General features: G+C 59.8%; 1 protein-coding gene across 7 annotated transcripts in view; it reads right to left on the bottom strand.

Moving 5' to 3' along the window:
- NOL4L (nucleolar protein 4 like) overlaps positions 1-13,598 on the bottom strand; it is a 125,727-nt gene that overhangs the window by 4,621 nt on the left and 107,508 nt on the right. For all 7 annotated transcript variants that reach the window (XM_061127058.1, XM_061127061.1, XM_061127060.1 and 4 more), the window contains 3 exons: positions 2,918-3,195; positions 318-503; positions 52-243 (listed from right to left, as the gene is read on the bottom strand). In XM_061127058.1, coding sequence (XP_060983041.1) covers positions 52-243; positions 318-503; positions 2,918-3,195 — 656 coding nt within the window. The remainder of the gene's footprint in view (positions 1-51; positions 244-317; positions 504-2,917; positions 3,196-13,598) is intronic.

Genomic DNA, 13,598 nt, shown 5'->3' on the forward strand with positions numbered 1-13,598 from the left:
GAGGTGGGGGCTGTGGGACGGGGCTGGGGGTGGGGAATGCTGGGGGCTCACCATCTCCATGCCATTCTTCTTCATGCGCCGGCAGGACTTGAGGTACGTGCGGATGCGCTTGCGGGCCCGTTCCTGGAACTCGGGGAACTGCCGGCTGCACGACTCGATGATGGCCTGGATCTTCTCCTTGGGCTGCTTGGAGATGGGCACCATGCGGTCCAGGTTCTCATCCACGAAGAGACGCACGAACATCTGTGGAGGACATGGGTGATGGGAAGGGCTGGCCCGCTGCGCCCCCACCCCAGCCGTCCCAGGCGAGCACTCACGTTGAAGGCCTTGAGGCGCTCAGGGTCCATGCCCTCCGAGTCGTTCATCTTGTCATTGTCCTCATGGTCGTCGTGGTCATCATCGTCGTCATCTGCCGTGGGGGCCCGGCCCACTGTCAGGTCCTCGGGGCAGCCACTGACCTCGGTTTTGATGGAGTCGTAGCTCCCCGAGCTGTAAGGGGGGGACTGAAGAGGGCAGGGGCAGAGGGTCAGGTCACAGTGAATGTGGGGACTGGGGGGTTCGGGCACACCCAGCACACGAGCGTGAGCCACGCTCTGAGGTCCGGAACAAGTCACTTTCCTTCCTGCTCCCTTCACCTCTGAAGTGGGGACAGCAATGCGGCTACCCTTCTCTGGGCAGCTGTAGGAAGGACCCCCACAACCGTACCCCACAACTGATGCCCTGGAGCAGCTCACTGGAGGGAGTCACAGCACCCACACCACGACCTGCCTCCTCGTGCAAGGGAAAGGCAGACACAGAAAGGGTTCCCGCCACCCGTCAGCCTCTCCTGCTTGTGCCAAGATCCATTCTGGCTTCAGGATTTTCCTCCCTTGTCCCCAGGGGGCTGCAACCCCGAGCTGACAACTGAGCTGTCACAAAAGCAGCGAATGTGCTGTCTGTCGGGGATGGGGAACAGATGGGCTGGGAGAGAACCAGCCAAGGAGACGGCCATCAGGCAGAGCATCCCCGCAGTTCCCGGGCTGGGCTTCTCCCGTCTGCCGCCACCCCCGGAAGTCACCGGGAGCCTGATGCAAAGCCCATGTGTAGAAAGAGGAGAGGGAACCAGGCCCAGCCCATGGGGCAGCCACCCTGTCCTGCAGCAAGAGCAGAGACAGGACCCCTCCCCTGCCCTCCAGAATAAGGAGCCCTTCCCTAACTCTCCTGGGAACACACTTCCCCACTCTCCTCCCTGCTTTTCCCCTCTTTTTCATCCTTCACAGCTCAGTTCCCCTCCTGTCTCCTGCCCGCTGCCAGACATGCCCTGGTAAGGCCAAAGACCACTGTCGTTTGCCTTTTAGAAAGTTTGTGGCTGTGGCGAGTCCTGACCGGCAGTGTCCTGGGAACACGGTCTCTGCCCTCACGGAGGATAGCTTCTAGTAGGTGGCCAGCCACAGGAAACAGATCAGACCCTGCCACATGGCTATACAGTGGCCCAGATGGTACCCAGCTCTTGCTGATGAACAAATGGATAAAGACAGACACTGGCTGCTGCTCTGTCCGGCAGTGGCTGCCACCATCAGCCTCCATGTGACCACACCCAGCAGGCTCAGCCCTCCCAGGGTCCCTGGCCTTGTGCCCATCTCTGGATCACACCTAGCACCCACCACACCTAGTCTCTGAAGGGCCAGGGACACCCAGATCCTCTGGCCTCCTGCCAGGCTATGTCAGACTCTCACAGGAGGGTCAAAGGTGCCATGGGTCAGTCACATTCCCAGGCGCTCCTTGACAGATCCTTAGCCAGGGTGAGAGGAGACAAGACTGTAGGTGACACTCACGATCCCATCTCACTTCCGTGGTCCACAGGAGTGGCCTGAGGCCACGGCGGCCACCTCACTCATGCTGGCTCTCTGCCTGCCGTGCAGAGGCTGTGCCTGCCACTGGGCCCAGTCAAAGAGGGGAGGATGGGGACTTCCCTGGTGGTCCAGTGAGGACTCCACGCTTCCAATGCAAGGGGCACAGGTTCGATCTCTGGTTGGGGAACTAAGATCCTACATGCCACAGGGCTCGGCCAAAAAATAAATTGGAAAAATAAAACTGGAGGGGGAAGACGATGCGCTGCCAGTCCTGGCTCCGTGGCCTGGGCTTGGGTACACTGACCACATGACGACTGTATAGAGACTCCTGTATAGAAATGCCCACGAGAGATACCACTGCAGGCCAGCACTAGTACCCACCCTATACCCCCTGCAGAAGACAAAACAGGCCCCGGGAGTAGAAGAAACCTGAACAGGGGCCTCGGCTGGAGCCCAGGAGAGTAGGGGTCTGAGAAGGCACCCCTGCCCCCCGCCCCATGGCAGGAGAAAAATGTCCCCTCCCCAGGGGAGCTCCCGCACCCAAGGCCGCACTGCAGGAGATCTTAGTGGTCTGGAGGTGACCTGCAGAAGTAATAGGAGAAGGTGGGGGAGGGCCAAATGGGGGGGCATCTATCTGCCCCCCTCAGACTGGTCTATTGGATTTTATACCTCCATGTCCCTGAGGCCACCAAGGCCTCAATCTGCACCATATGTAAAATGGTGACAAGTGTGCAGACCAGTCAGAAGATGGGAGGTCTGGGGCTTCTGCTGAACGAAGCCCTCCTGACACTGCTCTTCACAGCGGACCCTGTTCTGGAGGCGGAGGGCCAGCCCACACGTCCCTCCCCACCTCCACTAGGGCCCAGGTCATCAACCTCACTTCACAGATGGGGACACAGGCGGAGAAGTAAGGGGCTCGCTCCCGTTTCAGGGCCTCCCAAGGCAAATGATGGCACAGGGGCCCTGCCTCCACTGGTGGTGGCCACAGCCCCGGGTAACACGCGATTTCACATCAGCCTCAACCCTGCTGTGTGTACAGGAGTGGCCGAAGCTCACAGCTGCGGGGAGCCCACAGCCCCACACACCTCGGGGGTGGTCTTCACCCCGTACTTGACGCGGCTCCGCAGTCCGTCGGCGCCGCAGCCATCGGAGGGGTAGGAGGGCGTGCCCAGGGCCGAGCCCTGCGGGAGCTTGTCACACAGGTTGATGGGCTGATCCTCGGCGCTGGCGGTGAAGTCCATGGGGGCCACGGCGCCGTTGCCGTTCATCTCGGGGAAGGCCGGGTCTCCCTGCGTGCTGCTGGAGGTCGACGGGTTCAGGGTGGAGGAGCCATTACCGCTGCCGCTCTCAGAGGAGGAGTCGTCTGGAATGAGAGGCCTGGGTGTGAGGCCCCACCCCAGCACCCACTGACCCCCGAGACACCCCCAGGGACGTGGCCGGGGCAGCTCAGGGAAGTGGTACTTGCCCCGTGTAGTCCTCACGAGCATCCCTGCGCAGGTGAGCGTTGCTGTCCCTGCTGGAGGCTCCAAGTCTTACCCCAGCCCCGAGGTGGTGGGGGTGGGGTGGGGGTAGGGTCCCACTGCCAGAAACCCGGGCCACCAGGAGCAGAGCGGCCAGGGAGTGTGCGGCGCATGGTGGCCTCCTGCCCTCCACCCCCACAAACTATTCAGCTTCAAGGGCCTGGGATGAGGGGCTGCCGCCTCCAATCTAATCCAACCGGTGCTGGCCCAGAGGTCCTCTGACACCCCCAGAGGTTGCACAGGGCCTGGCCAGCGCCCCCCTCTTCCTCTGGCTCACCACTGCCTCACCCCTTCACACCCTCTTCCCCACGGGACCCCCTCCCCACCGCAGACCCTGGAATTTCTCCACCCCCTGACTTGAAGGATGGCTCCACTGTGACACCCCAGCTCCCAGCAAGCAGGCCTGGGCCCAACCCTGGCAGCCTGTGTAGACACAGACCTGCCTGCCCGCATGGCCACACGACACTGGACACCCAGAGCCAGGGCTGCAGGGTCTCTGTCCGCCGGCACCTCAGTGGGCCATCCCGCCTTTCTTGCGGTGACACCCCTACAAAGCCCTGTGGAGGGCGCCCCCTGCTGCAGAGAGCGCAGCATTGCCGGGGAATCCAGGAGCACAAACTTAACTCGGGGGCTAGATCCTTTCGATGAATTCCAGGCTCCTTTCCCTGCCCCCAGCCTCCTGCTTGATCAGCTGAGAAGGCAGAGGCCCAAGCTCCAGTCTAGCTCCCGGGGTCACTCTCAGGTGAGTACCGCGCGGCTCCTGGTGGCACCCAGGTGCCCGAGCGGCTCTGCACATGCTCCTAGGGTGGGTGGGGGAGGGGCGGCTGCAGGGAGCCCCGACCCATCCCAGGACACCCCTCCCCCCTCCCCCCCCCCCCCAGGGTCGCGCACGACCCCACCCCTCCCAGCCCGCAGATTATGAAGATTTAGTCCTTGGTGCTGGGCACTGGGCACGCGCACCTCCCGAGCGTCCCCATGGCGACCGAGCGGCTCTAGCGCGCCAACCAATCGCTGGCCTGCCGGTTGCCCAGGGGCGGGGCCAGGCTGCCCATCAAGCAGCCAAGGCCCAGGGCAGAGGGGGATGGGACAGCCTCCGCGCAGCGGCACCCCTCCCCCTCGGCTGCCGCAGGTCCCCTGGGCCAGGCTGCCCCTCCTTCTCCTCGTCTTCCTCTGGGCAGTCTCTGCTCCCTCCATCCTCCTGCAGGCCTGCTCCAGGCTCTACTCAGAGCCGCCCCACAGATCCCCGCCTTGCTCAGCTACATCCCAGGCCAGCCGCCCTGCTACCCTCTGGAAGCTCACTGCCCATCCCCTCCTCCTCAATCACAGATGGGTCTGGTTTTCTTCTGACAGTGACTCCAGTGACCAACCTAGGCATTTGTGGAATAAACAAACTCGCCAGCAGTATTTACTGAGCACCTACTGCGTGCTGGCCCGGTCCCAAGCTGAGAAACAACGTGGTGACTACGACCAAGATGCCAGTCCTCCTGAGGGGACAAGATGCTCACTGCTGAAACACTGGGAAAGTGAATGGGCTGCCAAACTGCCAAGCCACCCCCACCCCCACCCTCCATCTAGTCTTGGCTGAGTTCCCTCTTCAGCACGCCAGCTTCCCTTGGTCACACCCTTGCACCTGTCTCCACCCTTCCCTTTCCCAGCACCAGCCCAGTGATCACTCCCCTAGTCCCCACCTTCCTGTTGCCCACAGCCTGCCCAAGGAGAGTCTGCACTCTTGCCGGTGTGTTCCTGGTCCCATGACCTCTGCAGCCTCCCCCAGCCCAGGTCCCACTCTACTGGCCACTGCTGAACCTCACAGCTCCAGGCCTCTCATCTGCCTGCCTTGTCCAGCTCAGTAAATGGGAGTCCACCTTCAAAGACTGGCCCAACGCTGCCTTCTCAGAGCAGGCCTCCTCCCTCCGTGGTCCCTGAGAAGGAGGTACTCACAGACCCGACCCCAGCCTGTGCCCATCCCTCCGAGGGATACATCATGCCTCCTTGACAGGCTCAGGTGCAGGCCTGAGAGCTGCCCACCTCCCCACCAGGGCTGGGCCTAGCTGCCGGAGAAGCCCCAACACCTGGGGTTTCGGGAGTCTCTGCCAGGGCCCAGGAGATGGAGGGCAAAGATCATGTCCATCCTGGCTGACTGTCTAAGCTCCTCTGAGCTCTGGCCAGTGCCCATTCTTAGCCCACCTGGCAGGCGTGACTTCACACCCTGCACTACTCCATAACCAGCCACTTGCTTGACCTCCGAGGGCCTTGCCTTCCTCCTCTGGAAGGAGGGGTTGCTCGGAGGTCAGTGGGTACCACACCAGGCACAAAGGGAGCCAGTGTCACAATGCTCAGCATGGGCATCAGGCCCACGGCCTCCTGACACATCACACTGGGCACGGGCCCAAGAGGTGGCACCCCAACTGCCTGCTTCCCAACCAGATTCTCTCCAGGGAGGAAGGACCCTCTTGCCCTTGTGCATCTCCAGGCATGAGCACAAAGGAGGCTTGGATGCTATGAGGATGGACATGTGTGCATGTGCATGTGTGTGTGTATGTGTGTGTGTTTTCCCAGGCCATCCAGCTCAGGAGCCCAGGGTGCTGGCCTAGACTCTTGAGCTCCCAACACCCTTATCCCAGGGCTGTGCACCTCACCTGCCAACCCAAGGAGTCACAGGCAGAGGCTCCAATGGTGGCACAGCCCCTCCTCCGAGGTAGATGCCACCCCAGTCTAGCAGGGAAATGGCTGGGCAGATGAGACCCATGAGGCCAGGAGTCTGGACCTCATGTAGCTATGCATTCCAAGTTGTTAGAAGAAAACTGGAAATAGGCACCCATGTGTAAATATCCAGGTTTTTAAATATTGGTGACAGACTCACATTGTTTACATTTTGAAGAACCTCACTGGACAGATAGGCAAACCAAACATGGCCTATCTATGCGATGAGATATTCTGTCATAAAAAGTAATGAAATTCTAATACATGCTACAACATGGATAAACTCTGGAAATGTTAGCATTAAGTGAAATGAACCAGACACAGCAGGACAGATACTGAAAGAGGACACGCATGCAATGTCAATATCTAGAATCGACACATCCACAGAGAATGAAAATATCTGAGGGGTCACCAGGGGCTGGGTTTGGGTGGAATAGAGAGTTATTGCTTAATGGTTACAGAGTTTCTATTTACAGTAATGAGAACTCTATCTTGGAAATAATGTGTGCTGGTTACACAACAGTGTACTTAATGCCGCTGAACTGTACACTTAAAAGTGGTTATAAAGTGGCAAATTCTGTTTTGCAAAATTTTTCACCACAAAACATTCCCCCACAGCAAAACAAAAATCCTGGAGGAGGCCAGTGGGCCCCAGTTTACAAGCTCCATCTGCTGCCACCCCATGGACCCACAGGCCAAGCCTCTCCCACCTCCACGCTGCACCTGGGCGCCAAGAAAGCCAGCCACACACACAGAGCCCACCTCAGGGGGCACAGGTGAGCCACAAGCTCCCCCGCCAACCCATCACGCCGCCCTCAACCTGCTCATGCACTGCCTGCAACTCTGCTGACAAGGGAGGCCATGGGCTGTAGGCAGAAGGCAGAGGGGCTATGTGTCCCTGAAGATGCCCCTTCGCCTCCTTTCAAAATGGGTGCCCTGTCAGTAAATAGGATTTATAAGGTGTAGACAACACCCAACACAGCAAATAGGTGCTGAAGAGAAAGAACAAACAGAACTGGTTCCCTGACCCCAGGCCTTCTCACTCTGTAACGCACACTCTCCCAGACTGGACTGTGGGTTTCCGGGGGCCCTTCAGAGACCAGCTTGGTGCCAAATCTGAAGTGGGCGGGTGAGGGGAGGAAGACACTGCCCCTGTCCTCGTCCCTCCCTTCCTCGAACACCTGCTGGGTGTCAGGCCTGTGTGAGACACTGGGGACACAGTAGCGGGAAGACAGGGGTGGTCGCTGTCCTGGGGGCTCATCCTCTAAGGAGCAAGAAACCAAACAGAGGGCTGCAGAGGACACTCGGCTCTGGGGAGAGGCTTGTGTGCTTCATGTCCTTGATCCCGGTCCCTGCAGCCCCCTCCTCCTCCAGGAAGCCCTCTCTGACTGCAGCGAGCTCAAGGCCCCAGTTCCAGAACCCCCTCTGTGGAGCTACCCCCAGGGAGGTAGAGTGGGCGGTATGCAGGAGGGAGGCAGGGGAGGGATTCTGGAGGAAGGAGCCCATGGAAGAAGCCTCCAAGAGCAACACTGAGAAGGTCAGGGGGCAAGTGCAGAAGCCCTCTAAGGCCAGCAGGGCACAGGAACTGCTGGGGGGGAAGTGTTATCTATCAATGCCCCCCACACCAACCCCGGCAGTGGTTATGATCCAGCCGCAGCCCGTGGACTGAGTTCAAACCCCCAAACTGAAGCCAAACCCTCCCCAGGCCTCCTGCTGGGCCCTCCTGGCAGCCCCACCCCCACCCCGTCCCCAGATGTCGCCCCATCCAGCTGTGCCCTGGCCTTGGCACTTACTGTCCCCTCTTCTCGGGACACTCCACATTCCCTCCCCTTCCAAGCTTCTCTGAAAGGTCACCTTCTCAGGATGACCTCCCTGCCCCCACTCTGACACACTGACTCCTTCACCCAGTTTTCCAGAGTATTTATCACCTTCTCACATGTTCTGTCTGTGGTCTGCGCCCAGCCCCCCTTGTCAGCTGCCCCAGGTGGTTCCCGTCTCTCCAGAAACCACAGCCCTCTCTCTCTGGTGAGGGCACCCCGCGTCTCCCAAGGGCGAGCCTGTGCCCCAGGCCCGGCCAGTCAGCACAGTCCATCACAGTGATCCACAATGGGCCCATGGAAGTCAGTCTTTGCTTCTGCAGAAACGAAGAAACACTCTCCCATCAGCCCAGGGGTTGCAGAGCTCACTCAGCAGGGAGCCCCAGCAGGGCTGACAGGCTGGCACAGACCAAATCCCCCAAAATCCACCCATGCCTAAAGCCAAAGAAAGCCCTAGACTTCTGGTTATAGGACCCAATGATTTCCTTAAGTGCGAAAGCTGGCTGGAGGCAGGTCGCATCCTGTGGGCCTGGTCTGGACTCTAAGTAATCCACGGTCCTGCCCCTGGGAGGGCCCAAGGGAATGGAGCCTCCCCCCGCCCCCCGGGAGCTCTCCCCTCATCATGGCCGTCCCTAACCCCAGGAGGGGCCAGCGGCAGGGCCCACCGCCAGTACGCTGGCACAGCCCTGGCCTAGAGACCTGCCTGTCACTGTCTGGGGAAAGAAGGAACAGGGAGAAACATCAGCATCGCAGGCTGGGGTAAGCGGGGTTCTGATCCACTTGCAGCTCTTGCCTTGCCCCCAGCCCTCTCCAAAAACAATGTGATTTAAGGGAGACACAGTCATGGACCCAAACCCATGCCCGCAGGAGCGGGGCTGGGGGAACAGGTGCAGGGCCTTGCTGCCTCCTGACCTTGGGCACAGCCTGCCTCCCTGGCTCCTCTTATCTGCAGTCTAGGGAGTTGCCGCTGACGCCCTCTTGGGCTCTGACACTTTATGACCCTGTGAAAGAACCCAGCTGGGCCCATGGGCACCTGGAGTGCTGGAGTCAGGCCTTCCGGGGGTGCAGGCCTCCAGGCACGTGACGCGGAGCTGGAAGTGACCCTCTTGTCTCCACCTGGTCCTGACCTGCGTGGCTGTGCAGGATGCCCCTCCAAGATGGGCACTCCAACCACGGCTAGCCTGCTGGAGCCCAGAATCATACCAGCAGGACAAGACAGCCCCCAACCCGTGGCTACAGTGACAGGGACAAGTGCGGCGCGGAACCACAGGGAAGCAGAGGGAATGCACTCCTGAGCATTTCCACAAAACCAGGTCTCCCGGGCTCCGGTGAAGGGCAGCTCCCCGGTCTGGGCAGGACACAGGGCTCACCACCTGGGCCCGGAATGCCTCCGGGCAGGGAAGGACTGCGTGCCCATCTATGTAACGTGGGGCAATGTGCTGCTATTCAAATGGGGGAATTAGTGATGAATGGGGGAAATTGTTCCTCCTTCTGTCCAGTCTCCAGAAGGAGACAAAAACCCCTTTTACCTCAGCAAACAATGCCCTTATGTGGGCGCCAGCGCCCCGCAGCCCGCACAAGCCCAGCTCTGTGCGAGCCGCCAATTGCCACACCGGGCCCTGGGGCCACAGCCAGTGGCTCCCTCTCCCAGGGGCGACCCTCGCTAGCTCCCTAGGAGGGCTGGGCAAGGGTGCAAAGGTCTGCTGGCCCATGGTCCCAGGGCGTACATATATACGGCCCTGGGTTCTGGGTGCTGGCGGCCAGAGGTGTAGCGAGGCAGGCAGCACTTCCCTTCTCTGCCAGCTTCCAGGCAGGGGAGAGAAGGGAGCATCAATAATTCACACACACCAGAGACGAGCTGGGGAGGAGGTGGGGAAGCAAGAGTGCCAGAGCCAGCCAGCGGCGGTGGGGGCTGGGGAGGGGTTGGGGGGACTGGATCTGGAAGAGCCAGTCCCTGCCCCCCACCCACGTGGCTTCGGGCTGCAGTCTGGGGGCACCGACTCTGCTCTGAATTTCGGGTGCGCCTCACCAGGTCTGGCCTCCGCCTGCTCTGACAAAGGCCAGTGGCTGGGCCGTGTTTACATGATGCATAGTTCCCTGGAGCACCAGGCTCCTGGCAGGCTACCCTGCTCTTCCTCCCGGAAGGAAGGGGGAGGGCCCTGAGGTCAAATGGGGGACACTGAGGAGTTGGGTGAGGTGGTGTCACTAGGACTCCCCCATCCTGGGTGGTGGGGACACATTGGGCACCTGCCCCACAGTTTGGCCTTTGGACCCGCCCTAGCTGCCCCTCGTGAATGCCACCCTGCTCCATCCCTGTGGTTCCAAAGGCCTGGCCCAGTCCTGCTCTCCATCTGGCCTCCATTCTTGCCCCCTAAGCCACCCCCAGCACCTCTATTCCACAGCATCCATTTTCCTGATCAACCTTTTATGACTCATTTCTTAAGCTGGTGTCAACACCTGAGGCCCTCAGAGTCCAGAGTGGCGCTGTCCAACAGACACTTAATGTGAGCCACATAAGGAATTGTTAATTTTCTAGCAGCCACACTAAAAAAATGTAAAAAGAAAATAAAACAGGTGGAGTAAATTTTAATAATCTATTCTATTTAACCCAATATAGCCAAAATATTACCTTTTCAACATGTAATACTATGTTAAATTTGAGGTATTTTATATCCTTTTTTATACAAAGTCTTTGAAACTCTGTGTGTATTTTACACACACATTACACCTTAGTTTGCATGAGCCCTTTTCAATAGCAGTCTGTGGCTCCCACCTTAGGGCACACCCAGATTTTTGTGATGTTCCCCCTAACCTGAAATCACCTCTCTCAGTGCAGGAGCCCTGGGGTCTCAGTCCCTAGAGAGGTGTCCAGGTTGCAGATAGAGCTGGGGTCTCAGGGCAGGTGGCCTGAGCAGGGCTGGCAGCGGGGACTGGGGTCAGGGGCCGCCTTCAGTGGGGGTGGGCACCAAGTATGTGGCAGGCACCAGGCAGACTGACTGTGCCTGCTTTGCACCCCGCCTCCCCCAGAACAGACATCAGGAAGGAACCAAAGGACCCCAGGGGGAGGTCCCCGCCATCACACAGTGTGAACAGAAGGGCACAGACAGGCCCCGGTGTGGCCTGACGCCCCGAAGCACCCCCCAACCCAGTGCTCTTTCTCCTCTTGGCCTTGGCTTGCCCAACTGTACTACAGGACAGCCCTCCACCCCCGCCACTGTCCCACTTTCTGCAGCCCCCTCCCCAGGAAATACTGGCCAAATGCGCCCCCAGGGGAACCACACTCTCTGTAGGGACTGCCGAGGTCTATGTCTTCCCAGGCTCAAGTTTCCCTGGCCCCATCCTCAAGGACAAGCACGAGCAGTGAGAACTCAATGCTGATTCAGTGTGCTAAGCTCTAGCTGAGAGAACAGTTCCCCTGCATCCCTTGCCCCAACCCCACAACAAATGATGTGATCTGAGAGCAAACAGAATGACTTCGGACAACCGTGTCTGGAGTCACGGGGCAGAGCCCTGGCCCCGGAGCCTGTGTGCAGGCCTTCTGCCAGCCTGCCCAGAAGCCGGGCTGGGTTCGGTGCATCCCAGTCCTTAGGTCAGAGTGATGACGCCGACGTGGCCCTGGTTACTTCCTGGTTCCCGGGAACGTCACCCTTGGACAGGTTCGGGTGGTGATGCCTCTGGGGCACACCCTTCCCCGGCCTCCTCTCCACAGAGGGTCAGTGGGCAGCTGGGTCTCCGTGGGTCCCAGGCTGGGGAGGGGGACTGGGCTCTGACACCCTGATGGCTGAGCAGGCTGAGGCAAATCTTCCAGGTGTGCGAGGGACCACCCTTTCTCTTTTTTTAAAATTTTATTTATTTATTTATTTTTATTAGTTGGAGGCTAATTACTTCACAACATTTCAGTGGGTTTTGTCATACATTGATATGAATCAGCCATAGATTTACACGTATTCCCCATCCTGATCCCCCCTCCCACCTCCCTCTCCACCTGATTCCTCTGGGTCTTCCCAGTGCACCACCCTTTCTCTTTCTTAGCAGGTGAACGTCACCTCTATGGGCCTGGAGCGTATCCTGCCCTCACCAGGCATCTGGGGTCCTGTGAGGGCCCAAGACCCTGGCAGGCTGCACAAGGGCGGGGCTGTGGCGCCTGGCCTGCTCCAGGGATAAAGGGACCTCTTGGTGCTGTCTCCCAGCCTCCCTTACCCCATGGGGCCAGAGGCCAGGACAGCTCAGCATTGTCTGAGCCGCCTGCAGCCCAGCTGACGATGGCCACTTTCCTGTGACCTGGGACTGGCGGGGCAGCCCACACCCAATCCCCAGGAGGGCTTGGGTCCTAGTTCTCCGCTCCTGGCGGGGGAGGGTAAATGGCAGGAGGCCACCGCCACCACCTCTCCATCCGGTGTGGACATTTGGAGCCTTGAATAGGAGCTAAGAGCTATTCATCTAGAAGGAGCAAGGAAGTGACCAGTAGCCAGAGAATGAGGCCCAGACACAGCTTCCAGCCTCACCTGAGACAGGCGGCGTCAGGACCAAGACCCGCAGGTGTGGGGGAGAGGAGGCTCAGTTTAAAAGCCCACTGCAGGAAGCCATCCCAGGGAGGCCGGAGCGAAGAGGTCACAGCCTTCCCTACATGTCCACAGTGACCAGGGAGGATGCCCAACCACGACTGTCGGGGCCACTGGCAGCAGGCTGCAGCAGGCCATGAAGCTTGGGGCCCCTGCTGGGGTTGGCACCATGGGCAGAGAACATGTGAGGTGGATGAAGCTCAGGGACAAATGCAGGTGACTGCCTCTGAGCCTGCCTGGCCTGGCCCTGACCCCACTAGCAGGACGGCCTCTTGCCTGTTCCCTCAAATGAGCAGCTCCTACCCCTGGCTGGGAACACTCCTGGGCAGCCTGAGTGCCCACAGTGGCCAGCATCCAGGGGGTAAGCTGCTGCCCAGGTGCCTTCTCCTTGGACAGCAGTGCTAACTTGTAGCTGCCAGTGTGGGAGCTTGGGACACGTCTGGGTGTGCAGATTCCAGGAGATCCGCAGGGTCCTGGGAGACATAAGGTGCCCCTGGGAGTCCTGGCACATGTGTGTGGGGAGTGGGATGGGAACTCAGGAGATGCTAGAGCAAGCTGTGAGCACCCAGCTAGCAAGCTTATAAAGAGAACTGTGGTCAGAATCCCATAGGGTTCAGTGAGCAGATGGGATCGAGAAAGACCTGGACGGATGAGGAGACAGGATTGGACCAGGTGAGGCAGCAAAGAGTCCAGAGGATGGGGAAGTGAGGAGGACTGCTCAGTCTTTCAAGGGAGGCCCCTGACCAACCTCCAGCCCCTTAGCCTGTGAGCACCAGCTAGCCATGGCCTCCCGCCTCCAGCTCTTCATCAGGAGCCCCTGCACCAGCCTGGCCACCTGAGAGAAACGATCCCATCCCCATCCAACCCAGCCTTCCCCATCCACACATCGTCCGGTCCTCACCAGCCATCCAGTGAGGGGGAGTGATTGGCCACACAGCAAGGTGGGAGCAGAGGCAGGTCTGGGCTGGGGCAGCGTGGCTGGGGTTGGGGCACACTCCCCACTCGGACCTGCCCTGTGCACACCGGGGAGAGAGGCCCCCGGCCGGCAAGGACAGGAGAGGCAGCATTGCTGTAAATACGGAGCCCTGGGCAAGCAAGTCACACACCTGCCCCCCCAGTGACTGCCCCCGCTGCCCAGTTTGTATTTCTGGGTAATGGAGGGCC

This window comes from Dama dama, chromosome 23 (genome assembly GCF_033118175.1).
Source record: "Dama dama isolate Ldn47 chromosome 23, ASM3311817v1, whole genome shotgun sequence".
Classification (NCBI taxonomy): Eukaryota; Metazoa; Chordata; class Mammalia; order Artiodactyla; family Cervidae; genus Dama; species Dama dama.